Source organism: Myxocyprinus asiaticus, chromosome 9 (genome assembly GCF_019703515.2).
Source record: "Myxocyprinus asiaticus isolate MX2 ecotype Aquarium Trade chromosome 9, UBuf_Myxa_2, whole genome shotgun sequence".
Classification (NCBI taxonomy): domain Eukaryota; kingdom Metazoa; phylum Chordata; class Actinopteri; order Cypriniformes; family Catostomidae; genus Myxocyprinus; species Myxocyprinus asiaticus.
Window position 1 is genome coordinate 19,109,217 of NC_059352.1, and position 27,641 is coordinate 19,136,857.

At 39.1% G+C, this 27,641-nt stretch overlaps 1 protein-coding gene across 4 annotated transcripts in view; it reads right to left on the bottom strand.

Moving 5' to 3' along the window:
* The window catches only part of negr1 (neuronal growth regulator 1), a 308,138-nt gene that overhangs the window by 88,028 nt on the left and 192,469 nt on the right, over nt 1–27,641 (bottom strand). The window contains exon 8 of one of the 4 annotated variants that reach the window (XM_051705951.1): nt 23,091–23,132. The exons of the other annotated variants lie outside the window; for them this stretch is intronic. Coding sequence (XP_051561911.1) covers nt 23,091–23,132 — 42 coding nt within the window. The remainder of the gene's footprint in view (nt 1–23,090; nt 23,133–27,641) is intronic. 4 annotated transcript variants of the gene reach the window in all.

The following is a 27,641-nucleotide window of genomic DNA, read 5'->3' on the forward strand; positions in this document are numbered from 1 at the left end:
CTATTGGAAGTTTGCAAAATGGCTGAAATTTCTTGAAGCACCTTTAAAAGATATTTAGACATTTGTAAATGTCTCAGCATTTTATGTTTAAACATGTATCTGAATTAAATTAAGATATTAAATATGGAATATTTAATAAACACAATGACCTGACCACAATCTTAACAAAATCCAACCCAGCCCATCTTGACTGTAAAAGTATGTTTTAATGAGGCTTGTTTATGTTTCAGGCAAGTGAACCGGATTTCAGTTCTGCAATGGTGAATGAGCAGGAGATTCTGTGGATTGGTGAGTCAGCTGGGAGATAGATGAAAAGAGAGAGAGAGAGAGAGAGAGAGAGAGAGAGAGAGAGAGAGAGATAGGAAAAGGTGAATAAGAGTGATAGAGGTTACAGCATGTTCAGGAGAGACCACAACCTGTCTCACTAGGCTTCAGGGATAATTGGGTGGCAGAATAAAGAAAAACCTAGCCATGCACTTTACATGAGATTATTCGACAAGAGAATGATTTTCTTATTTACAGTACTATAACGAAAAGACAGAAGTTTAACATTCAAAGTTTTTGAATGAGACTTTAAACGTCTATGACGTCTTAGGTCTGGGACTTCAAATTTAATTCATGTCATCGACAAATCAGTTAATTGTTCTGTAATTAAGGGGCAGTCACACTACTCTTCATGCTCCATTCACTCCCATTCAAAAGCATTCAAACGCGGGAGACCGGAAACGCAACCTCATGCAAAGAAATTTAGTGCTACCCTGCGAATCGAAAGTTTGGTGAACTCTGACTCGGACACGTGACCAATAGAAGATCGAAACATCACACGCTGACCTCTTGGCTTAATTCAAAGAATAAATATTGTTTATAAAGCTTGTTTTATTGTTGCAGAAATGTGTGCAGACAATAAATTTGAACATTTTGAATATAATGTTATTTGTGATGATTTATTTACATACACCAGAAGTCCTCCCGCATGACATCATATCCTGATCCGTTACATTGTCCATAAAAAATTTGCGTGCTTAAAGCCTAGTGTGACTGCCCTTTAAGCTGGTTTCTGTCTTTTTAATTTTTAAGGGGTCGTAGACATAGAGTAAAGCCAGCGCAACACTAGCAGACTCTGAATAACTCAATTTGGGTGGGAGGTGTCACACTTAGCGACTGTTGTTACCAGTGGCGGGCCGTGCATTTTAAGTCTAGGCCTTCTGTGTGATTCATGCCATTAAGAAAACACAGTTTCACAATGAATAAAACACCCTATGCCTTTGGGCATCATACATTATGTCGCAGCTAACTAGTAATACCAATTGACATTTTAAAAACACGTCCACGCACGAAAGCCAGAACTTGAAACGGCACTTAATGCTCAAGCAAGCCTAATTTTAACTGCAGCATGACTGTTTTGTCTCCCTAATAGACATTCAAAAATCATAAATTTTCATATGAATCTACCAAGGAGGTTTATAATACCTAGGAAAATCTATCTAATTATATTTGCGATTTAAATGTTGCTTGCAATAAATTTCATTTCGTCAGGGTACATGGTTATGCTGCGTTCCATTCAAGTTGGATGAGGGATATTCCTACTTGATATCGCTGACCATAAATGCATTCCATTCCCCAATATTCGGAACTGCAATGCTCCTGTTAGCTTAGCAGGGGTTTGACTCTCATTAGAGATGTCTCCTAGCAACCCAACTGATAAACAATGCTGCAGCGCTAGCATTTGTGCTACAGGTGTACGATTATCAAAAGAGGTCAGCAAGATCTCACGCTCTTTGCTTTCAAATTACGTCACTTAAAGCGTGATTGCCTCACTCAAGGCCAGCTAGAAGGCCTCGACCCAGACATATCCTAAAGATCACACCCACCAAGAACAAATAAATCAATCTGATTGGCTGATGAATCTGACAATCTGACTTTAGTTGCTCATTCATTTGCACTGTTGAGGGATTCTGTGGAAATTCTGAAGGCCTGACGGGGTGGAGCTCAAACTCACGCGCTGCTTCGGGCGTGCAATTTGTGAAACAGTTATCACACTTTGCTTGTAAGCATCAAGGAATAAATTCTGAAAGGATAAACTTTTTGTTTTTCTCTATTTGTTTGTAGATTAATTAAGAGTGGAAAGCAATTAAATTTACATACGCAAAAGGTGATTGAGAATGAAAGGATGAAAAATATGTATTTATTTGGCATGTTAGGCCAGCAGAGAAGGCTTTGCTGGTCCTGAGAAATCACCACTGGTTGTTACTGATCTTGCCCTCCTCAGTCGGTGGGCCTGTCACACTCACGATTAAGAATGGAATATTGGTGTCATACTAACCCACCGCCTTAGACTTTTCTCAATGCTTCACTATCACGCCCCATTTTCGCAGCCATTCAACCTGAAGCTCGCCAAGAGCAAGGAAACTGCGCGAACATAAACAATAGCTATGAATAACAATCAGTGTTTCAAGGCAGCGTTTGCGCACGGAAAGAAGCAGAAGAAGAAGCACCGAAAGGTTTGGACATGACCCCATTTGTGGGGTTGCAGACAATATGGCTTGGCAATTCTCCAGCGGGAATTGAAGGTAACAATGCACACATAACACACATAACAGTTGCTTATTATACGTGTGAAAGTTTATAAATCGATATTAATAGACAGTTAAGTCACCATATATATATATATATTTTTTTTTTTTTTTTTTTTTTTTTTTGCAAGAATGACCGACTAACTAAACTTATTACACAACTACATATGAAATATATAAATATTTCATACGCGGTTGTCCGCATTGCTGATCACTCCGCACACAGTAAACGTGATGCAAATTTCATCATCAACACAGTCCACGGACTGTCCGCGTGGATTTTCTCCACACATGGAGAGTACTCATCTGTGCACATCATCGGCGCATGCGCCTACCATTGACTTTACTAAAAGAGTATCACAAAGCATTTGTAGTGTGCATGTGTCAAATGCGTTCGTATTCGCTCTTGGTCAAAAGAGTATTCTTTGAAATGCAATGCGGTCGACCGGGCGCAAACCGATCCGGAATGCAAAAAAAGCGAAGTTTACCCAGGCCTTCACTTTTCGTCCTGCTCCTCAAACAATGCTATCTTATGACTAGTGTTGTCAAAAGTACCGGTACTTCGGTACCAAGTCGATACTAAAATAAAAAAGATGTAACCATACCAGTGTTTCCGCAGTACTGGTAGTACCGAGCACCGATTATCCGATACCAGCGCCCAGTATGACTGAAACACAACATGTGCTCTGTTACTCCTTACACTAAAATGTTACATTTATCAAATTAAAATTGTGACATGTCGTATTGTGATTTATTAAACCGCTAAAGGCTGCAATCTTAGTGTGGAAGAGATGCGTACTTTGAATGAATGTTTAAATCCGACCGTTCTTACACTGGAAACTCCACAGACATTGAGAATCATTCACGACATGGTGTATCAGATGACAGAGCAGAGCACTTATCCACTGTGAACCACGCAGCACATGTAAAAAAAATATTTTTTTATAATTAAATCATAGTATTTGCGCTTTAATTTCTCAACTCAACTTTATTTATATCGCATTTAAAACAACTTGAGTTGACCAAAGTGCTTCACAGTAATAATATTTAAAACATTAAAAAATGTCCACATACACAAACACCAGTAATCTAAAATACAAACACTCCAAAACTGTGTCCTATATTTCATTTGTCAGACTCAAAGGCCAGTGTAAAGATATGAGATTTCAGACGTGACTTATAAGTCACTGTGTTGAAAACTTTCACAAATGGAAAGTGAAGCTACAGGCAAAAAATACACGTCATAACAAAAGCATGTTTCAAAATATGCTAGAGCCTTGAAATTGAAGAAATTGTGAAATATATTGTATAGTAACTGTATAGTAAAATTTAATATTCACTGTAATGATAATAATAATAATTAAGCAATATATCACAAGAAAGTCTGCTGTTGAATAAATGTTTGGCAAAAAAATTAATACAAATAAAATAAATATGCAATGACATGTTAAAAGTCACTTTTAAGGATTGTTTTAAGAATAAATTGATTAGACACCATTTTTATGATGAAATTAAAGTTCTGGAAAATAATAATAATAACAAAAAGGATTTGGTAAAGAATAAAACAGATTTCAGTAGGGCGCTATTTAAAAACACTTGCAATTCTTTTAATTTATTATTTACATTGCAATTTAACTTTTTTAATAGGCTAAACGGGTGTGTTCAATAGCACATTGTCATATTAGCATATTTATGCTGTGGTACCGAAATTGGTATCGAGAACCATGAAATTTCACTGGTATCGGTGCCAACTACTGAAATTTTGGTACCGTGACAACACTAGTGCATGACATTTGAACGTTTGCATTACAAAGCAAACTACATTTTCAATCTTATTCAATTACAGATAAGTTGCACAGTAGACCAATTGATAAAGTGTTGCACATGTAATGTGAAGAACCAGGGTACGAGTCCAGCAAAGCATGCAAGTCAAAACATAAGGTGAAAGTGTCATGAAAGAACCACAAAATGACATGGTTGCGATTGCACTTTCACCTCACATTTACTTTTATGACACAATCGGCTAGGTTTCGGTTGAAGGTTTAGGGTAGGAATGCCAGTTTGCTTTCTTTAAATCTCAATGAACCATTAACCTACAAAACCTCATATGTTTGGGAGAACATTTACCTTGCCTTTAGCGCCACATAGTGGACATTTCACCTTGGAAGTGCCGCGATACCTGTAATGAACCATCTAATTTAATTTAGCAAAAATGTTGCAACAGTCACGTAACTTTCATTGGATCAGGCTGAATGGAACACAGGGGTCTCGAGACCCCTTTTTAAAAGTTAAGACTTTTTGGCCTTAAAAATACAACCCTCAAAAAACAGTGAGAAATGCCATGCAATGTCTAAAGTCCAAAGCACATCTGAATGTGTAGTAGATTTTTTTAAAGGCGATGAAATTAAAGATGCAACTTTTTCAAGGTTTAATGTGCAGACGGTATAACAGCATGCTTACAGCAAGTTAATCAAAGCATCATCGCCAACAGCGACGATTTCTCAGGGCCAGCAAGACCTTCTCTGCTGGCGTAACATGCCTAATAAATAAATATATTTTCATCCTTTCATTCTCATTGACCTTTTTGCCTATGTATTTTCAATCACTTTCCACTCTACAATTCTTCTATTTTACAACCGAATAGCAAAAAACAAAATAATTGAAATCAGAATTTATTCCTCGATGCTTACAAGCAATGTGTGACAACTGTTTCACAATTTGCATGCCCGAAGCCATGCTCCTTAGCCGAAGCAGCGCGTGAGTCTGAGCTCCACCCCGTCAAGCCTTAAGAATTTCCACAGAATCCCTCAACACTGCAGTGAATAGGCATCTAAAGTCAGATTGTCAGATTCATCAGCCAATCAGATTGATTTATTTGTTCTTGGGGGTGTGGTGTTTAGGATATGTCCCAGTCCAGGCTTTTAGCTGGCCTTGATTGATGCAATCACGCTTCAAGTGATGTATGTAATTTGAAAGCAAAAAGCGCGAGATCTTGCTGACGAGTCGGCTGTCGTCACTGCTGGTATTGCCATTGAGAAAGAGATCCTTATGGATTTAAAAACCTGAGATGTTCTGCATGATCATGCGATTGATTAATTAAACAGGAAAGGAGGACTGATTTTCACTTCAAGTAAATTGGTAAGTGCTTTTTGCATTGTTGTAGCAACATCAGAAGTGTAAATTAGGCTGCTTGAGCATTCAGTGTCGGATCAAGTTTTGAAAAGTAACCGTGTACCCTAACGAAACAGAATTTATTGCAAGCAAAATTTAAATCGCAAATATTAGAGAGCTTTTTCTTCGTATTCCTCCTTGGTTCTGGCTTTCATGCGTGGACGTGTTTTTAAAATTTCAATTGGTATTATAAGTTGACTGCCACATAATGTATAATAGGCATACGGTGTCTTATTCATTGTGAAACTGTGTTTTCTTAATGGCATGAATCGCACTGAAGGCCTAGACTTAAAATGCATGGGACACGGCTTGATCGCCAACCATATCAAAACAAAAAAAGAAGAAATCTAGATAAACTAATCAACCTCATTAATCCACTAGCCAGCTCTTAAATGACAAGTTGACCATATATGCCCATCCCTACTAGGATAGTACACCCCTACTAGTGCATATTATCATTTCTTCATGGGCAGCTGTGGCTCAGGTGGTAGAGCGGGTTGTCCACTAATCACAGGGTTAGCAGACAGATTCCCGGCCCACATGACTCTACATGCTGAAGTGTCCTTGGGCAAGACACTGAACCCCAAGTTGCTCCCAATGGCAGGCTAGCAGCACCTTGCATGGCAGCTCTGCTGTCATTGGTGTGAGTGTGTGTGTGTGAATGGGTGAATGAGACACAGTGTAAAGTGCTTTGTAGAACCGCTAAGGTTAAAAGGCACTATATAAGTGCAGACCATTTACCATTTTGTGATAAATAAATTTTGTTTGACAAAAACGGATCATTACTAACATTAGAAAGAAACTAATGTCATAGTTTGCTTATTTTCCTTTAATGTCAACTACTTCTACTTTTGTTTTTCTTTGCTCATTTTCAAAATTGGCTTCTGCAGTGCCACTTTCTTTTTTTCGGTATCCAAAACAGCTTTCCAGTGGCTTCTGGAATCCTACTGTGTATTTCCTAAAAAGCCGCTTCTTCATGCCATTTCACCGAGGTCAGTTTAGATTTCTCTTTCAATCAAGCATTCTTCAACGCTTTAGCTGCCATTTTCCATGCACCGGAACGGTCCTTTAATGAGGCCCTGTGAGGAGCAGACAGTTATTGTAGCGAAGAGGACAATAGCTTTATGATGCAACTTTCCCAATTCATCATTCTGATCCCCACAATCCCCCAAACGTGTAAATAAGGCAGGGAATATATTCTTATAAGTAAAACCCTGAGGTTCAGAGGCCATTTGAGACACAGCAAGATAAAAAGAGCACTATTGATGTGACAACATGAAAGTCTGAATTAATCTCTTGAATACAAGTTGTCTCCGCAATCACAAACATGAGGATTGTGGGTTCTCCATCCACAAAACCTTTTAATGGCTATACAAGCATTTCTGTCTGAGAATGGTTTGTCATACGTGGCTAAAGAAATAATCTTCAATACTTAAAAAAAAACAAAGCTTTTTTGTCATTAGCTATAGCTTAAAAGCTGCTCAGATCAGTAAACCTGGACTGCGTTTTTATGGCTGAATGAAAACCGCTTTCTGGCAAGAGTGACAGGAGTGATTATGCATCTTCACAACGTAACTACTGTATCATCAGCAAAGCGCCATCCACTGACACTATCATTGTCGTGTCATAAAAACAATTCCACTCATATTCTAAACTGTGTCAGTGAGAAACAGATTGAGAGTCACTGACTCATCGGGAGGGTTTTGCGCTATGAAAAAACTGTAAAATATGTAGAAGGCTCTCGAAGAGAAAACCATCAGTTTGCTGCTTGAAATCATGCTGAAAGAACATAATTTCCCCCTTCAGCCACATGAAAGAGCATTGAAAAACAACTTTCTAATGACATTCCCTGAGACATTATAATTTAAAGAAAATCTCACATGCATCTTAAATTAGTAGGCTATTGTAAACATGCATTTGAATAATACTTATATGTCAAGAAGGAAGGATCACCAAACAGCACACCTTGGTTTTTTGCTGTAGTCTAGTACTACAATGTATAGGAACACATAAGCACTCTAACACATATAGCGGTACATATGTAGCACACCTATACTTGTCTGTGCTGGTTAAGGATGACTTTATTTTTATATACTATAATATATATATACACTATCGGTCAAAGGTTTTGAAACACTTATTCTTCATAATAATTTTTTTTCTTCACATTTTAGAATAATAGTAAAGTTATCAAAACTATGGAATAACATAAATGGAACTATGGGAATTATTTTGTGACTAAACAAAATCCAAAACAAATCAAAACTGTGTTATATTTTAGCATCTTCAAAGTAGTCACCCTTTGCCTAGAATTTGCAGACATGTACTCTTGACATTTTCTTGACCAACTTCATGAGGTATCACCCTGGGATGCTTTTTAAACAGTATTGAAGGAATTCCCATCTATGTTGGGCACTTATTGGCTGCTTTTCTTTATTATTTGGTCCAAGTCATCAATTTCAAAAACTTTTTTTTTTTAATTAAATTTTAGTTTTATAATGAAATAAATTAATATGGTGGCACAATTATATTTTTGTCTACAAAACTAATTTCAAACATTTAAGCATACGCCTTCAGATCAAAAGATTTTTAAGATCATGAGAAACGTTTCAGTCAAGTGTTTCAAAACTTTTGACCAGTAGTGTATACGGTACGTACATTTCTGTGCAAAAGTCTTAGGCACATAAGATGTTTCACAAAAGCATTTGTCTTAAGATGGCTATTTATATCTTCAGCTTTAGTGTGTCAATAGGAAGTATAAATGTTAGACTCCCAAACATTACTTTTGCAAACAGAAAAGATTAGAATAGAAGAACAGGGAGCCCTGCAACAGATGTCATGGCCCCCACAGAGCCCCCCACTGAACATCGTGTCAGTCTGAGTTTACATAAAGAGACAGAAGCAATTGAGAGCCTAAACAGATAGAAGAACTGTGGCAAATTGGAACATCCTATCTGCCAACAACCAAGAAAAACCAGGTGTACCTAGGTGAACTGGTGCTGTTTTAAAGGCAAAGGTGATCACACCAAATATTTATTTAGTTTTTTTATGTTTACTGGACTTTGTATGACATTAAGTGATAAATGAAAATTATTTATGTCATTATTTTTGAAGACATCCTCACTATGCAAAATTTTTCACAAGTGCCTAAAACTTTTGCACAGTACTGTATATAAATATAAATACTGTATATATAAACTGTATATTTAATAAAAGACTAGTCAACAAAAATGTCTTATAGAAGCCCTGAATAATTAGTCTGGGTTTAGGTTCACCTGACCCTAATTAAACAAGTTTTTTTAGGAGGCGTTCACATACAGCATGTTCTTGTTTTCAAAAACTCCTGGACGGGCTGCAACACAATAGAAGGCAGGGGTCTCAAGACACACTTTTAAATGTTGAACTATTTTTTACTTCACATGCCATCTTAAAATGCAACACTCAAAAAACAGTTGTGAAAACAAACACGTCAGCCTGAATGTGCATGGCTACAACAACGGTGCTTTAAAGATTCACTCTGTAATTTGTTGTTTATGTTTTACTGGCTGTTAGGATAATCTTCTTGAACTTTTACTGACACATAGTGGCACTGATGCAGCATCCCACAAAAGCAAGTTTTCAGTTCCCAATGTCAAAATGCACTATTTGCAGTCAGCCATGATTAATTTATTGGGCGAGCAGAAGTGATAATAGAGTGATTATTTAGAGCTTGCCATCTGATCTCAGCATGCCAGCACCCATTAGGTGACCCACTCCATGCAGAATAAACATATTAGGGGCCTTTGTTTAGATATCACTCTTGAGCATGTACATAATTTTAAGCATATTTTTCAAAAGTGCAAATCATTTCTTTAAATGCAAAACTTGTTTAATGAAGAAAACTTACTGAGTGCAACTTTTAAAGGGAATTAAATTAAAGACACAATTTCTCTGAGCAGGTATTACTGTTCAAACTTTCCAACAGCTATTACAGCATACTGTCAGAAGACTAATCAACTGGCTCTAAAAATTAAAATAAAATAAGCAAAAAAATAAATAATAATAATAATAATAATAATAATCTAAAACTAGTTTAGTCCTCACAAATCAACTTGTCAACCAATGGGACTCATCCAGAATGTGTGTGTATATTTTATTATATATACAGACAAAGAGGAAGATAAGTAATATTAAAGATGGGGCTGAAATGGGACTGACAAGATAAAGCTTTTCTGAGATCGAGAGCAGAGAGGGAAAGGAGGGAGGGGAATTAACAGATAAGAGAGAGAAGAGATGGGACCCTGTCAAAACAAAGAAAGTTCCATGTAGCTTCCTGTCAGCCCTTAGAAAGTGCACACAACGGAAGTGAACTCATATACATTGTCCTATGAGGACCTAACATCTTCCTACTACACTGTAAAAAAGAACATATTTTGCAGCTGTACTGGGATCTGTTGTCCAGGGGTTACACGCTAAACACATGCTTGTGTTCTTTCACATAAAATGTACCCCTTTACTTACTTTTTCGCAAAGCCTTTGCAGAGTGGGTGAGATAATCAGGCCGAGAGTGCATGTAGGAGAAGCACAGATAATTGAACGTAGGAGAGAGAGAGAAAGAGAGAGATGGGCTGGTGGTGGTGGAGGGGGGCAATTCAGCATAGGAGAACGGCCTGGATGCGAGTGATCCTTTGCCATTGCCCATTTGTGGCTGAACACAACATCTCAGAGAGGGTACAGAGCTCAAGGCTAGAGATTAATCTTCACAAGAGGATGAGTGCATTATAGCCCCTGGTAGGAGATTTTAGCCCATGAAAAATGCATATGTTTCCGTTTGTGTAGGTAGGAAAAATACACTGGCACTGACTCACACAACTCTGAATACTTTGGCGAGGGCAGTGGTTCGATTTATGTGTGCTTGTATGCCATTTTATGTTTGTGGAAAACAGTGGTGAAGGGAGGTTCATTGCTGGTTCATGAGTGCATGAGAAATGTGAGAATTTGCATTGTTTCAACCGAGCCACTGTAAATAAATTTTGCTCACAGTGATCATACTGTAAGAGCACAACTGATGTCAAGATTTTCAATGAAAAATTACTTACATTTTTTCATCATTTGCATTCAAAAGACTGGTGATATAACACATGAATCGCATGGACTACTTATGATACTCTTGGGTCCTTTTTGAAGCTTAAAGGGGAATCATATCCAATGCCATTGTAAAAAAAAAAAAAAAAAAAAAAAAAAAAAAGACAGACCAGGATATTTTGTGTTCTCCATAAGAAATAAAGTTGGGTTTGGAACTAATTAGTAAATTATGACAGATTTTTATCAGAATGATCACATTGCATGATCATCCACTACTCCTAAAACAACCTGTCCTAAATAATTCAGATAGATCAACATATATACACTACCGGTCAAAAGTTTTGAAACACTTGACTGAAACGTTTCTCATGATCTTAAAAATCTTTTGATCTGAAGGCGTATGCTTAAATATTTGAAATGAGTTTTGTAGACAAAAATATAATTGTGCCACCATATTAATTTATTTCATTATAAAACTAAAATGTAATTAAAAAAAAAAAAAACGTTTTTGAAATTGATGACTTGGACCAAATAATAAAGAAAAGCAGCCAATAAGTGCCCAACATAGATGGGAACTCCTTCAATACTGTTTAAAAAGCATCCCAGGGTGATACCTCAAGAAGTTGGTTGAGAAAATGTCAAGAGTACATGTCTGCAAATTCTAGGCAAAGGGTGACTACATAGAAGATGCTAAAATATAACACAGTTTTGATTTATTTTGGATTTTGTTTAGTCACAACATAATTCCCATAGTTCCATTTATGTTATTCCATAGTTTTGATGACTTTACTATTATTCTAAAATGTGAAAAAAAAAAATTATAATAAAGAATAAGTAAGTGTTTCAAAACTTTTGACCAGTAGTGTATATATATATATATACACACACACACACACCAATCAGCCACAACATTAACACCATCTGCCTAATATTGTGTAGGTCCCCCTCTTGCCACCAAAACAGCGACAACCTGCATCTTAGAATGGCATTCTGAGATGATATTCTTCTCACCACAATTGTACAGAGTGGTTATCTGAGTTACCATAGACTTTGTCAGTTTGAACCATTCTGGCCATTCTCTGTTGACCTCTCCCATCAACAATGTGTTTCCCTTCGCAGATCTGCCTCTCACTGGATGTTTTTTTGTTTTTGGCATCATTCTGAGCAAATTCTAGAGACTGTTGTGCGTGAAAATCCCAGGAGATCAGCAGTTACAGAAATATTCAAACAAGCCCGTCTGGCACCAACAATCATCCATGCGATTATCTAATCAGCCAATCATTTAGCAGCAGTGCAGTGCATAAAATCATGCGGATACGGGTCAGGAGCTTCAGTTAATGTTCACATCAACCATCAGAATGGGGAAAAATGTAGTGATTTGGACCATGGCTTGATTGTTGGTGCCAGATCACCTGTGCAATGTGCACATATGCAATGTGCAAAATGTGGTTATTATGTCAGCATTTTCTGATTTTCTGTCTGACTGTAATGACAATTCAATAGATGGAGCTGAAAATCAGTTTGAATTATCTCAGTTCATTCATTAATTTAAGTGAAGGCTAGATTTGTCAGTATTTATTAGAGGTGTGCAGTGAAGCCATTATCTGTATCTGTATCTGTATTTGTTACTATGACTAGATAATTTGTATTTGTTTCTGTATTCAGATAGAGCCGGATGTGGGCGTGGCTTAAACTGGACGTCCCTCAAAACTGATTTTAAAATGAAACTCTCTTACGTTTCTGTATATAAAATATGACTCGGATAGCCCTATTTATATATTATTATTATTATTATTATTATTAATAATAATTATTATTATTATAGCCTAATAATAATTATTACTATTTAATTATGTTATTGATATATTCTTACATTTTTCTCACCAGATGAAGCTGGATATGTAGGCTACATTAACCGTGGAATGTGTTTTTAACTTTGGTTTCTCCTGGTATTTCTGACATTAATATCTGCTGAAACAGAATTTTATTTTAGCCTGGTCTGTGCAGTGTGCAAGTATAACAATGTTATTCTGGAGACACGAGGTGTCAAGCAATCGTGAAATGTCAAGCACAAGTTTTTCAGAAAATATTTAACAGCCTACAAATACAAACATTAAAAGTAAAAATAATTAAGCCTATAAACAGGTGAAAGCACCATAAATCTATATCAGAAAGTTTTATGGTAGGCTACACTCGAGGCTTATTTTGTGTGCACATATTTTAACAATGTGGAGGACATAATTTTAGTTAAATTACAGAATGTGCAGAATTATCAAAATGCAGTGGAATAAATAGCAAGAGTGAGCCTCTATATTTCTAGAGGAGAAAAGCGGGAAAAAAGCACATGTTTTGGTTTCTCTGCAACACTGAGTAGATTTACAAGTATTTAAACCTCTTTGGGGCATTTAAACTGTTTGGGGATAAAGGCTAAACCATGCAATTACCTTCATGGGCAATATGGATGTAAATGTGGTCAGCTTTAAGAGACGGGCAAATGAGCTCCGCTATAAAATCATAATTTCTCTGGTCAGGAATTCAACATCGCGCTCAGGTTGTTTTATGAATCCTTGTGAATAAGATGAATTGTGTGAATTGTGTAAAACATTTGGTGTTTATGTATTAACAGGCATTTTAAAAGGTGGAAAATGTGCATAATATAGTATCTTAGTTAACATTACTCATGACAAGATTAGATTTCTGAGACGTGCACAATTAACGGAGACTGAGTCGCATCTGATAAACTTGAAATCATACTGTGCGCATTTTCATTCATAAGGTTTACACTGTAGTAATACTGGCTTCACAGACTCATCATTGTTTTGTAATTTTCTATATGTTTATATAAAATATCGCTTAATACCTGTGCTCGTTGGATGATCAGTCTTCCAAATATTTTTGTTTATAATTTTTGGATGAATTTGTTATTTGTTTTGAAGTCATTATTTTTGCCTTTCCTAATACGGTATTTGGCTTTGGGCACATTCATAATATTTATAATACAGTATTTTAAAAATTATTTTTGTATCTGAGACTCGTGGCCCATTTTAAGTGATAGGCAAGGGAAAATATGGAAAATGGAAGAAACAGGAGATTCCACCCAAACGTAGGTGAATACCTCTGAACATGTTTAACAGATTAATCCAAAAATAATTTCTTCAAAACATAAACTACAATTTTTTTCAGTTTTGCAGCCTGCTTTGTCTCAAGAGTACTCAAAAATCAGTGCTACTGTAGGTGAAACATGCACATGCATATATACATTTAAACTAAAATATGTTTAAGGCTGAGAGAAATCAATTTCCACAAAAGTTTCCACAGAGTATTGCAGCACACAAATTCAGATCAGGGTCCAGTCCATTATCCATTGGTGCATAAGCAGTAAAAGAAGAGCAATATAGTGCAACACAGCAGAGGCCTTTCCTGTGATGTACAATTAAACTGATACACTGTATGCCCCTGAATGCCAGATCAAAGCAGAGTGCATCTGTATGCAGAACAGGGAGCTTTATTGATTTTTTTGCTATTCCAAGGGCTCATGTAAACAAAACACAGGATCATTTAGACTGGGGATGTCTCCCACAAAAGCACACATGAGATTCCAGTTGAACCATATTGAATGCCAGCATAGCTGCTTTAGCCATGGCTGTTTAAAATCTAGAGGTCAAGTATGATTTATGACATGCCATGTGCTTATCATCCACAACCAGAAATCGTTGCGTTTTTTTTTTTTTTTTTACATGAGGCAAAATGAAGGTCAGGTAGCACCACATCACTGCCTTTACAAGGGGTCTCCTGTCCGTTGATCTTGCCCTTACTGATACAGCATAAATCTGATAATAGCACCTGAAAGAATGGCTAAACAGGATTATTTCCTGATAGGCTGCTTTGACCTGTATTAATGATGATTTTCAATTTTGGATGAACTACTTATTTAATATCACTTTACATTTTACAATTTACAATATTTAAAGTTTGGTTTAATGTAGGGAAGTACATTTTCAGACATTTTCATAATCGATTGTCGTGGAAATTAAAGATCAATGAATCGATTAATCATTAACGTTAATACCCCAAATACTTCTACTTTCTCTTAAATATCTATTGCAAGCATACCACAGTTTACACACCACGGTTGGTATCTACCATATAATGATTGCAGTAAAGTTACAAGTGCCAGTAACTTCTATCTAATCAGAAGCATTGCTCCGCACACTTTAGCAGTGGCCTCTTACAACCCCTCAAATCATATTTGTTATAAATCATAAGGGCTAAAACTGACACTTGACAAAATTCTAATAGTCATTCACAACAGAAATCATCCTGGTTACTTTCATAACCTCCGTTCCCTGATGGAGGGAACGAGACGTTGTGTCGATGTAGTGACACTAAGGGTCATTCATGGGAGCCCCAAACACCTCTGCTTTTTTGAAAAAAGGACAATGAGAATTGGCTAGTGGAATTTTCATGCCACTCCCCCGGATATATATGGGTATAAAAGGAGCTGGTATGCAACCACTCATTCAGGTTTTGTGCTGAGGAGCCGAGACCAGGTCCCGGCCATTTCAGCGGGTAGTTCAGCGTTGTGGCAAGAGGGACACAACGTCTCGTTCCCTCCATCAGGGAATGGAGGTTACGAAAGTCACTCGATGTTGTGTCGATGTAGTGACACTAGGGGTCCCTATAAAAAAACGCCACAACTAGCTGAACTGTGTTGCGTGAACTGGCGGTGTGTGATGGACAGACTGCTGTGTGCCTCGTAGCCAGCACACCAGGCCGTCACATAAACTCCCCCAACATTCTTATGAGCGTCGAACGGTCCATCAGGAACAAGTCGACTGCCCAACTATAGGGACAGGCTAGCCCAGCCGAGGCCTCTTTTCCCTCTCTTTTCTCCCCAAAAAGAGTGGAATTTGTTAACTGACTGGGAGTCATAAGTGTCTGCGTCGGGGGTGTCTCCCTCCCAAGGGGAAGACACTGCGGAGACCACACCCCACCCAAAAAGAGGGGGGGGAGATATTTTGAGTGGAATATGTCACATGGTCTTACCGAGTCTTGTCGGAAGTATGTTATGTGGAGAGGTCCCATGGTAGGTCCTACCCAAAGGGGGAGAAGTTACTTCAGAGCATGGCGACCGGGGGCAGAGGGGCCTCTGCCCAAGGAAGACGCAGTTTGCTGTCAGGGAAACAATTTTTGTGGAAGATATCACATGGGGTCGCCTTCGGGGAACCAGCACACGTGGAGCACCTACCTCAGTACAGGGGCTCATTAGCACATGTACTGGGCCGGTCAGCGAGTTTCTCCACAAACTCAGCTGCCAGAGGGCTAAGGAGGAATGTCATCCAGGGATCACAGTCTGTGAACACGACTGGGAGTCAAGAGTGCACGTCTTCACCTCAAGGGAGGGGAAAGGTGCTATGCGCAAGCGGTACACCCGGCCAGTTGTCCCGGAACTTACCTGCTCGTGCCTGCCAATACACGGGACAAGACCAGCTCAACCCAGAGATTGTAGAACCTCGCAAAGGTGTTGGGTGTTGCCCAGCCTGCTGCTCTGCAGATGTCTGCCAAAGAGGCACCATTGGCCAGGGCGCAGGAGGCTGCCACACTCCTGGTGGAGTGGGCTCGTAATCCCGCAGGGGGTGGCACGTCCTGAGCCTCTAAGAGCTTCTAAGGCTCTGCGTGCAATCCAAATAGATGTGTAAAGCTCGCATTAGACACAGCAACGCCAAGGCTGAGTCTGCCTCCTCCTGGGGCAGCGTTTGCAGGTTCACCACCTGATCCCTAAAAGGAGTCGTGGGAACCTTTGGCACATAGCCCGGTCGGGGACATCGAAGCACTTACCTGGCTCCTGCTGCCCACCATAAGATTGGCCGAGGAGGGGGGAGGAGGAGTCTCGTCCCCATAGTCCACTGGACCCAATCCCATGTGGGCGTGTTTGTGCCACAGCTGGGTGCACAGGAGCAGGGGGACCGCCGCTGGGGCACCATACCTGCAAAGATGGGATGATGGACGGTGGTCATGATGACGGCTGTGTGCACTGAACATGTGACCCAAGGAACAAGAAAACCACTCTTTTGTTGAATTTTTGGGACCGCAGCCTCTTGGACATGCAGCGAAATTAAATGAAAATGAAACAAGTGGTCTGCTCACCAGCTATGGAGAAGCGGGTCTCCTTGCCCCTGGGTCACCCATCTCAGGGGCGCTTCGAAGCCTTCCTCAGGTTCTTGGCGACCGGCTGTGAGACGGGTGGCGTCTGCTTCCTGTGCTGGGCTCCACGGCGGGCCACGGGGGCGGGCTGTGGTGGAGCCGGTGTTGTAGTTGCAGGGGGATGCCCTTGGCGATGAGCAGATGGGGTACGGGGTCTTGAGCCACGCCGGGGCAGGATATGCTTTATGGCCTCCGTCTGCTGCTTCACCACTGAGAACTGCTGGGAAAAGTCCTCAACGGTGTCGCCGAATAGGCCAACCTGGGAGATGGGGGCGTCAAGGAACCGTTCCTTTGTCAGTCTCGCGCATCTCAACCAAGTTGAGCCAAAAGTGGCGCTCCTGGACCACCAGGGTGGACATCGCCTGCCTGAGAGACCACGCTGTGACCTTCGTTGCCTGGAGAGCGAGGTCAGTCTCCAAACGCAGTTCCTGCATCAATCCCGGGTCAGAACTACCCTCGTGCAGTTCTTTTAGCGCCTTGGCCTGGTGTACTTGCAGGAGAGCCATGGCGTGCAGGGCAGAGGTGGCTTGTCCAGTGGCACTGTAGGCTCTAGCCTTCAGGGACGACGTAAACCTACAGGCCCTGAACAGGAGTTTCAAGCGCCCACGCCAGGTGGCGGCGCTCTGCGGACATAAGTGCACCGCAAGTGCCTTATCCACCTGGGGGATCACCGAATACCCCCTGACCGCTCCGCCATCGAGGGTAGCGAGAGCGGGGGAGCTGAAAGACCAGGATCGGGCAGTAAAAGGTGCCTCCCACGATCTTGTCAGCCCCTCATGCACTTCCGGGAAGAAAGGAATGGGGGCGGGGCGTGGCCATGGGTGGCACCCCGAGCCCAGGAACCAATCATCGAGCCGCGAGGGTTCAGGGGAGAGCGGAGAGTTACACTCTAGCCCGATGCTCGTTGCCGCCCAGGAAAGCATGTCCATCATTTCCACGTCGGCCTGGAACTGGGCGACCACTCCCGAAGAAGGAAGCCCAGTCGAAGCCTCTGCGTCGCTCGATAACTCGTCTTCTTCCCGGGCTCCGAACGAGATGTCGAACTCGGCCCGAGACGAGCAAGAGCCGACCGGAGCAAGCGAGCGTGCCGGGGAATGGGAGGTCCGTGGGGGATACCCAGCGGAGGTGGTCCCATTGAGGTCCCCAAATCGCCCCCAGTGCTAACTGGCACGGCCTCATACCCGTAGGCAGAAGGACTGAGGCGGGGAGCCAATGGGGTGGCTTGCTTTCTTACGAATGCAAGCCGCGACCGCAACATTGCCATGGTCATGTTCTCGCAGTGAGGACAAGACCCATCCACGAACGATGTCTCCGCGTGGGCAGCACCCAGACACGTAAGACAGCGATCGTGGCCGTCAGAAGCGGAGAGATATCGACCGCAACCAGGAATAACACACAGACGGAAAGGCATCTTTAAAAAGAAGTTCCGTGTGTGCTGCTCTTTTAGAAAGAAAATATACTCTTGTTTCTGCCGAAGCACCCAGGGGCGTTCTCTGCACTCCACGGGTGCAGAGGGGGAGAAGCCACTGAAATGCGCCGTAGAATCCAGCAGATGAGGTGAATGAACTTCGCGGATGAATTCAGCTTCAATGAATAGAACCGCTCGGCTCCGAAGAGAAAATCTGAATGAGTGGTTGCATACCAGCTCCTTTTATACCCGTATGTCCGGGGGAGTGGCATGCAAATTCCACTCGCCAATTCTCATTGGCCTTTTTTAAAAAAAGCAGAGGTGTTTGGGGCTCCCAAAAGAGTGACCCTAGTGTCACTACATCAACACAATGTCGAATGAGTGACAGATAGGGAAACAACATTTTCATAGTTTGCCAAACCTTATACTTGCAATAAAGAAGATCTAAATCTACTACACTGAAATGACTGTCTCAAATCTGATTTTGAAAAACCTGAGTCGACAATAAATTTGTACACTCCGTATTACAATCAAGGCTGAGGACAAGATTCTCATTAAAAGATAATATGAGAGTGACAATGATAATTATCCACTTTTTCATGTACTTTTTAAGTTAAGACAGAGCCTTTAGAAAGTTTAAGTCTTAAAGTACAACAAATAAAAAAAGTAGATTATCTGAGCTTAAAAGGCCTAGCTATATGAAATGGTATACCATATTTTACTTCTTTTTAGATTGTCTCCATTGGATGCACTGGGCCCCTGTCTTTATACATTAACTCACATAGGCTTTTTTTTGTATGAAAACAGTTCAATAAATTTGTCCTAAAAATAGTTGAGATCTACTTTATTGAGTGATGAATATGTGTAGGAGTATGTAATAGACTGCATCTAACAACCGATTGCATTTTAATGCAATAACAGAAATAGGAACTATAAAAATGGCACAATTCATTTGTTTTGAAAGCCTTGACCTGACATGGAGGCACAGCCATGGAAAAAAATTACACGTAAATAGGATTAGAAATTATCATTTCATTGCAGAACATATATGAGGCAAACAACCTAATTATAACTACATTTCAATTCTAAGCAAGCACATGTCCATGGGTGATAACTCTCTCTCACGCTACTGCTCATTTTGGTCAAAAAGGCCCTGTGTTTGCAATAATAATCAGTATTCATGCACCATGCATGCTTGGCATATGCTCTCCCATATGTTTGGAATCTACTGCAAGGATTTGCTAGGCAGAGTTGTAACAGTTCACAAGAAAAAAACTGACAACACTATTCCATCCTGATTTGCCAGTTTAGTTCACATTAGAGATAAAAAGCAAAAGTTTATTTCAATTACAATGCCGAAAGAACAAAAAAAAGCAGGTATCGTGCTCTTCTGACAGTGGTAATTGCTTTGTTTTGGAAGACAGCAGAAAACGAGGCATGTGAGGCTCAGAGAAAGAAAGCAATGTCAAACTAATGACATCCAACTAATAACCTTGTTTGTTGATATGGTGAATGAGACACAGTTGGGCAGGATATCAAAGCTATAGTTATGCTCTTAAACATGATTAAGCCCTGTAACTAAGCTCATTTGGAGGTATGAAGAATGGGATCATGGGAACACAACAAAATGTGGACAAAGTGTCATATTGAGATACTCAAAAAGCTCTTCGATATTCCACTTTCTTTGATATTTCCTTTTTAGTTAAAGTCACACGACAAAACACATTTGGAGGGAATTCACTAAGAACGAATTGCGCCCAAGGATAGTGTGGTTTACTTTACTTGGACTGTACAGCATCACTCCACCACTGCAGGCGCCTAAATGAGTGCTTTGAAATGCGGAAAGCGTGCTTGACTATGCCATACGTACTCTCTTCTCAATCATTTGATCGTGATTTGATGAATTACTGCTGCCATAATCAATAGAAATTTACTCAAACATCACTTTTTAAGAAAATTCAATTTATCGCCTGGTTAAACTGGATTGCAGGTGGTGAATAACAGTGCCTGCAGCTGTACGGCGTACCATGAGCGCTCCGACTGACCTGAGAAACATTTTCACAGAGAATATTTTAGCAATCATAAAGTGTGTCCCATGTTTTGTTGACTGTAAGAACTAGCAATGCATGGTTCGTGAATGAGGCATTCTTTAGAGTCGGTTCTTTTCAGTGAATTGGCCAAACAGGCTTGTGAAACAGTCTGAATCGATTCGTAGAGTACAATTTGTTCGGACCGCTCTCTCTCACTGAATCGTTTGGAGTGGTTTCTTACACAGTAAATCGGCATATTTACGAACACAGAACAAACAGCACTGGATAAAGTGGATATTTACCTAAAATCAACTGAAACAAAATGCTGCCTTTTTGAGAGGTAACTTTGAGAAACTTACGCTAGTGGTGTGTCATGAGAATAAGGGGATGTTCACACCGAACGTGTTTTTACGTCTGCTCATGCTATTTTTCAATTGTTTTCCAAAAACATTCGCTAGATGGATGTTTTTGACCACTATGTCACTTTTACTATGTTTTTAGCATCTCTCACAAGAGCGCTGCATATTTAGACGGCGTGTCAAGTTAAATAGAACTTTAACTGTTAAAAACGTGCCTCTAGACAGCTGCATTCTGCTTTTGACATTGCTCTGCATCTTGCTTTTGTAGTGCGAGAACACGTTTTGAAAGGTTACTGTCTTTTAAGCTTTAGCCAGTGCTCCACATACTCAAACATTTGTATAAATACTTTTCTCAAAGTCACCAGAATTGAACGCTTTGGTGTTGTTTTTTGCAAAAAAATGACAAATAAAAAAATGTCCTGGAGGAGCATGCCCCTGGACCCCCCCCTACAAATAAGGGTAGCTATACTTTAGTCAGATTTCTGGTACCCTTAGATAAAATCCTGCAGGCACCTCTGGTGAATAAGATGCTGAGACGAAGTTTTTGCATTGCAATAGCCTACTATATGCAAATGTTAGAGAATTCGCCCCATGGACGGTCACACTGGCTTTTCTTTAACAATAAAGGAATGATTTCTGAAATGGAAACTGATTACTGATGGGAAATACATAACATTTGTGAGCTTTAAATCTACGAACCAGTGGAATCCGTATGGCTGTTCAAATACATATTGTATAGTGTTTAAAGTATAGAAAATGAAAAGTCTCACTCAAGTTTGTAATAACTCATAAAAAAACTTCAGCCCAATCTTTGTGACAAAACATCAAGGGAAACATAAATCATAACTTCAGTGTTATGGTCTGAGCTCTCAATATTTTTTAAAATGAAACATACTCCATTTCAACAAATAAATCTTGCATGAATCCCAATAGCACAAATGCTTCACATATCCAACTTTGTGTAGAAGCTGTCTGAACTATTTGTCAGAAGGTCTACTGATAAAAGACAGGTTAGCTTTCAGTGAAATCAAAAGCATGTCTGAATGTAGCTGTTATTTCAGCCAACATGCAGAGAAATACAAGTCTATTGGCAGTGTGTTTGGAGATAAGAGCATACTGTGTGTGAAGTAGGGATTGATTTTCACAGCCATTACAGTGTGCAGTTGTAAATGTGTCAAGAAAGGCCCAAAATCTTTCAAACCCATGTGAAACAGCCACAAACAGACCTAACATTGCCTATCTGTTTCCAATCTAGCAGGTATTAAATATTTCAGACACAGAAAGAATGGATTTAATTGCTATAGTGTGATATCTTTATACCTATCTTCATAATACATACTAGAGGTCGACTGATAGTGAATTCTGCCGATACTGATAATAAAGGTGGTGGAAAAGACCGCTAACCGATATCGGCCGATAGTTAAAAAAATAATAATAATTTGATTTATAGAATGATCAAAGAGTTCTTATCCTTTCCTTACTATGATGGGCACATACATTGATGCTACAAGAGTCCAAAATAAACAAAATACCAAAAGTTTATTGTGCAACCAATATTATAATAATAACCAGAAAATTAAGATTTGGTGCATAACGTGGGACTTGTAACTCTAAACAAGCCTGAAACAGACTGTGACTTTTATTTTAAAAATGACAGAGACTTGCCTCTGGTACAATATGTAAGTATTTACCAAATTAAGCTTTTTATAGCCTATGTATTCACAAGATGAAGAGTTATATATATATATATATATATATATATATATATATATAAATTCACCAGATGAGGTTTATTTATAAGGAATAAAAAATAAATAAATAAAATAAAAAATAGGAATAAATAACTATCAGCATAGATTTTTGCCATTAATCGATAGTTCCAAAAAGCAACTATCAGCACAGTTTAATTGGTAAAACAGATATATCGGTCTACTTCTAATACATACCGTAAATACTCCTATACATATTCTGTATACATATTTTTATTAAGGCTGTCAATTTAACATGTTCATTTTATACAACTAATTATAAAAATATGCATTCAATCATGCCCTCTGATCCATATGCAAATTTCCTAATAAGGAACTTTCCTACCATCAGAGCATTGTAAGCTTGATAAGATTGAGCTTAATTTTCTGCCACAATAATATCTTTGAATTATCTTGATTTGAAAGCTTTTGTTAGCAAATGTGATAATTTGGGATTAATTTGATTAATGTACCAGCATTTTTTTTAAATAGATTAACAGCCCTAATTTCTATATATCATTGCATTTGCATACCGTTTGTATTGCTTCTTTCTGAATACCCATAATCCAACACTCCTGCAAAGAGATGTCAGAAGATAATTAGCATTTGTTAATTCATTTATATACTTTGTCAAATAAGTAGTGGACCTGTTGCAAGGAATGCAAACTATCCCCTCTCTGCCAAGTCGCTCAGCTAGTACACCACAAGATTAACTATGAATACAATTTGGAACTTGGAACAAAACAAGAACAGTGGGATGTCAAGACAGTTTATCTCAGCGATTGATACTGCCGCTACTGCACTGGACCATGAAATTGTCATTTGTTCTGCAAGCGTCGCATCAAATGAAAGTGAAGGGTTGCACACTGGCAAAGGTCTAAACTCTGCTGGCAGTGAGAGGACCCCATGGCTAATTATATCCATTCCATACAAAATGGTACACCTACTAATACAGTGACATATCTGTAAAATGTATAAAAATGCATACACATCTGTCATGCGGTACAACATTACATCACACACATTGGTAGTGTGTGCATTATATCCGTGTATGTCAGACTTCATGTGCTAAAGAGAAAGCATTAAAGGAATTAATGTATCCCATTTGAGAGATTACATTTTCACACAGGCTTTCAGAAAGCACTTAAAGGAATAGTTCACTGAAAATCTTGAGATCCATCCTAACTCTCTTTGGTGTGTTCATTAAAGGGGTCATGACATGAGGAATACAATTTTCCTTGATCTTTTGACATATAAGAGGTCACTGTACAATAAAAACATACTGTAAATTTCAGAACTCAAAACTTCCTCCTCACTGCAAAAAGAGCACCTGTGGAAACCAAGCTGCCAAAACGACTCATTCTCTACATTCTCTACATTGTGATGTCACATAGGGATGGGCAATACATCGAATACCCACAATATAATCGCGATGATTTTGCTGACGATATAAAATTTAACAATATTGTGAATATTGCGATGATTTTAATGAGCCTTTTATTTGGCCATTAAGTTTCATAGAGAGTATCAGTAGACTAATTTCACGATCCTTCAGGGCTGAATAATTAATTAAAATAACATCAAAATAGAGATATGATCATATGTGATTATTTAACTGCCAAAGGCTGTGATTAAAGACAGATAAACATGGTCTGTGTGCGCTTCAGAATTAACCGGTGACGCACTCATCTGTGTGCATGTGTGGGGGCGGTGGGGGCTCGTGTTTTTAGCGCAGTTCACCTGCATTGTGAAGTACTGCAGGTTCAAGCATTTGCACAATTCCAAAACATTAGTAACCGCAATTAAGTTATTATACAAACCTACAAACGCGGAACAGTAAAGGAGAGTTTGACAGCGGTTCACAAGATCATAGCTCATACTGTAATATATAAAGTATAAACGTGCAAATCAATTCTCTTCCTTGTGTTCATTTAGTGAAAAACTGTGTGAAACATGCCTTCATCATTTTTAAATAGATTTTTATTTAATGCCTTTGAAATATTAATTCTACATGGTTACAATGGCTATTTAGATGAAATGATGGTTCCTCTGATTAAAACACCCCACACTTTTATGCTATTTCAGAGCAAAAACATGGGGCAAATACCAATTGAAAGTGATCATCCCTATGCCCTACTCCCTTTGAAGGACAGATCTCTTGATGTGGGCACTCTAAGGGGCGTATGAAAGAACTGTATGAATGTACCCTTCACTTATAGTCTTGTAAAAGGGCTCTTTGTGAAAAGAAAAATAAAATAAGTTTTCTTACTTTTGTTTGGAACAAACTTTCGAGTGGCGTCCCCTTCCTGCAGTGCCCTTCAAGGGCACAAAACTGCCATTTGGAAACACCCACAATTATCGAGATATACAGTATATCGAATATCATCAATTTACAAAAACTTATCGAGATAAAATTTCTGAAGCCATATCGCCCAGTCCTAATGTCATACTGTGGTAGACATTTGCATCTGACCACCTCCACAACAATCAACATCAACGACTACTTTATCTTATCACTTCTTTAGCCCGCCCAGTAGCAGTGAGATGGCAAGGGGAGAGCAGGTCATTTTAAGAGCAGAGAGCCAATCATAACAGTGGGCGTGTACTGTTAATTCTTAAAGGAGATGCAGAACCAAAACTGATAATTTCTGATAGAGGGTCAGAATGAGGGTGGAAAATGATCATGTTTTACAAATATATGTCTTCTTGTGCAAAAAAAAAACTTTACTAATATTATACATGAACCACAAGGGACATCTAAAAATAATAATAATAATAATAAAAGGCATGTCATGACCCCTATAAAGTTTATGTGAGCAGTGGCGATGTCCATTTTGTGAATGACTCGCTTTTTTAAGTTGGATATTTTCAATGAATTGATTTAGTTCACAAAACTGGTCTAAAAGATTAGTTGATGAATCTACTATAACTGATCTGGGCTGCATTTCCCAAAAGCATTGTAAGCCTAAGTAGATTGTAGAAACCATTGGCACCAATGGTCTCTAAGATCAACTTAAGCTTGAGATGCTTTTGAGAAACGCAGCTCTGGTTCTCGAATTCAAAGATTATCAGTGAATAACAACTTAAATTTTGGTCTGTTCCTCACACAATCGCTATTATATGTATTCCAAAGACTTGTAATATAGTGCAGGAGTCATGCAGATCACTTTTATGATATTCTAATGGTACTTTTATTGTCATTTTGGAACTTGAATGCCCCAGTCCTCATTTACTTTCATTATCTGCAAAAGAGTGGCAGGGATATTCTTCAAAATGTCACCTTTTGTGTTAAACAGAATTTTCATTTTAAGGTGAACTATTCCTTTTAATACACACAGACTCACGCCCCACACACTCAAACATACATACACACTCCCCCCTCACCGCAAAAAAGAATACCATGGTCTGTGATTTCAGTAAGGCGCACAACAGTGAAAACACAGCAACGGAAAAGATAGTGAGAGACGTTCAGAGACGGCGGAATCAGTCGCTGCTCAGGAGGAGAGAAAATAGCAGACAACAAATAAAAGGGAGAAGTCGAGGAGGCATGTTATTTAATATCCCGCCCTTCATGCAGCCCGCACTAAAGCAGAGAATGAGGAAGCCAGAGAGAAGCAGTCAGCGTTTAGGAAAGCCACTCACCCCAGCGCTACACATAACAGTGCCCACCATAACACCACAGTGCTCGCTCAGAGGGGTGTCAGTGCTCAAATTTGCATTGCCACAAGTTAAAGAAACCAAACACCAATAAAACAAACAAATAAATAAAGTAGGGCTGTCAATCCCTGTTCAAATTGTAATCAAATTAATTACATGATATGCTGATTAATTAATAGAACTAATGGCATAACTCAATATTTGCTGAGAAAAGCCCCCAAATGAAGATAACTTAAAGACATTACATTACTCTGACAGATGAATAATTGGGAATTGAGCATTAAGTAGACCGAACTTAAATTGGCTTTAGTCAAAAGCCTATATTGTTTGTTTTCTTTCCATACCATTGAATTTAAGCCTATCATTGGCCAATACTATACAGTACACCTGAATAATAACATATCCGAGTTAAAAGTAGATACTTTAAAATAATTCTATTGGCCGCTTAAGCACTGCAGTTTGTTACCTCTGCAATAACGCAAAATGCATGTTAAATATGTTCAACTAGACCAATGCATTGGCCAAGTGCTTGTGTCTGCATTTGTGTACTTGCGTAAAGTATGTTTTTGGCCTTAGATCATTCACGGTGGATGCATTCATGCATTCCTTGTGTTTTTGTTTAATTGTTTGTTTAAGTATACGTTATCGATGGGTGTCTTTGGTTGTTGGGTCATGTCATGCTGCATCTCACACCATGAGGGTCGCATTTTCAGGGGGTCAGGAATTAGTTGGTAAAGCGTGTCGCTGTTAGCCCCTGCTGGACCTACACTACACTGCTGTTTATCCATTGACAGTCATTCAGAAATTGTTGTGTTATATGACGAAATATTCCATTAAACATTCCACATGAAATTATTTCTTTACATTATAGTACATCTTTATCCAGTGACAGATTATTTTTGAAGGGCTTTTAAAAGCATGGACTTATATGTTTCCCTATCTGTTCCCATTGATGAGGGTTAGGGTCACGAGATGCCCGATCCCAGAACTGAGTACCCATGAGCAAAGATGTCAGCCTTTATTTACAGACTTATCTCAAAGTGAAATCAGAAATTTCTGATTGTTTTTTTTTTAATCGGTTTGTGCTTACCGAAATTAAAAACACTGCCCCCAGTGGCCAAAGCGGTAAGTGCTGTTGGGCATATGGGTCCATGTAAGCTCCATTTTCTGGGTGTAATGTCCACAGAGGGGTGCCAAAAGCGAGTTGTGAAGTGAGTTGTTTTCAGCTGTACAGGATGTAATACAGTGAAGAGGAATGCATATTTTATAAACTGTATCCCCCAGACCCCAAACCTAAACCTAGACCTAACCATCAGTGGTATAAAAATGTAAGACGGGAAAATGCAACCTCCGAATTGTGTTTGTCACTGATTATGCAAACACAATTACTTCCTGGTTTCAACACAGTATCTGAACCCAGGTCTCCC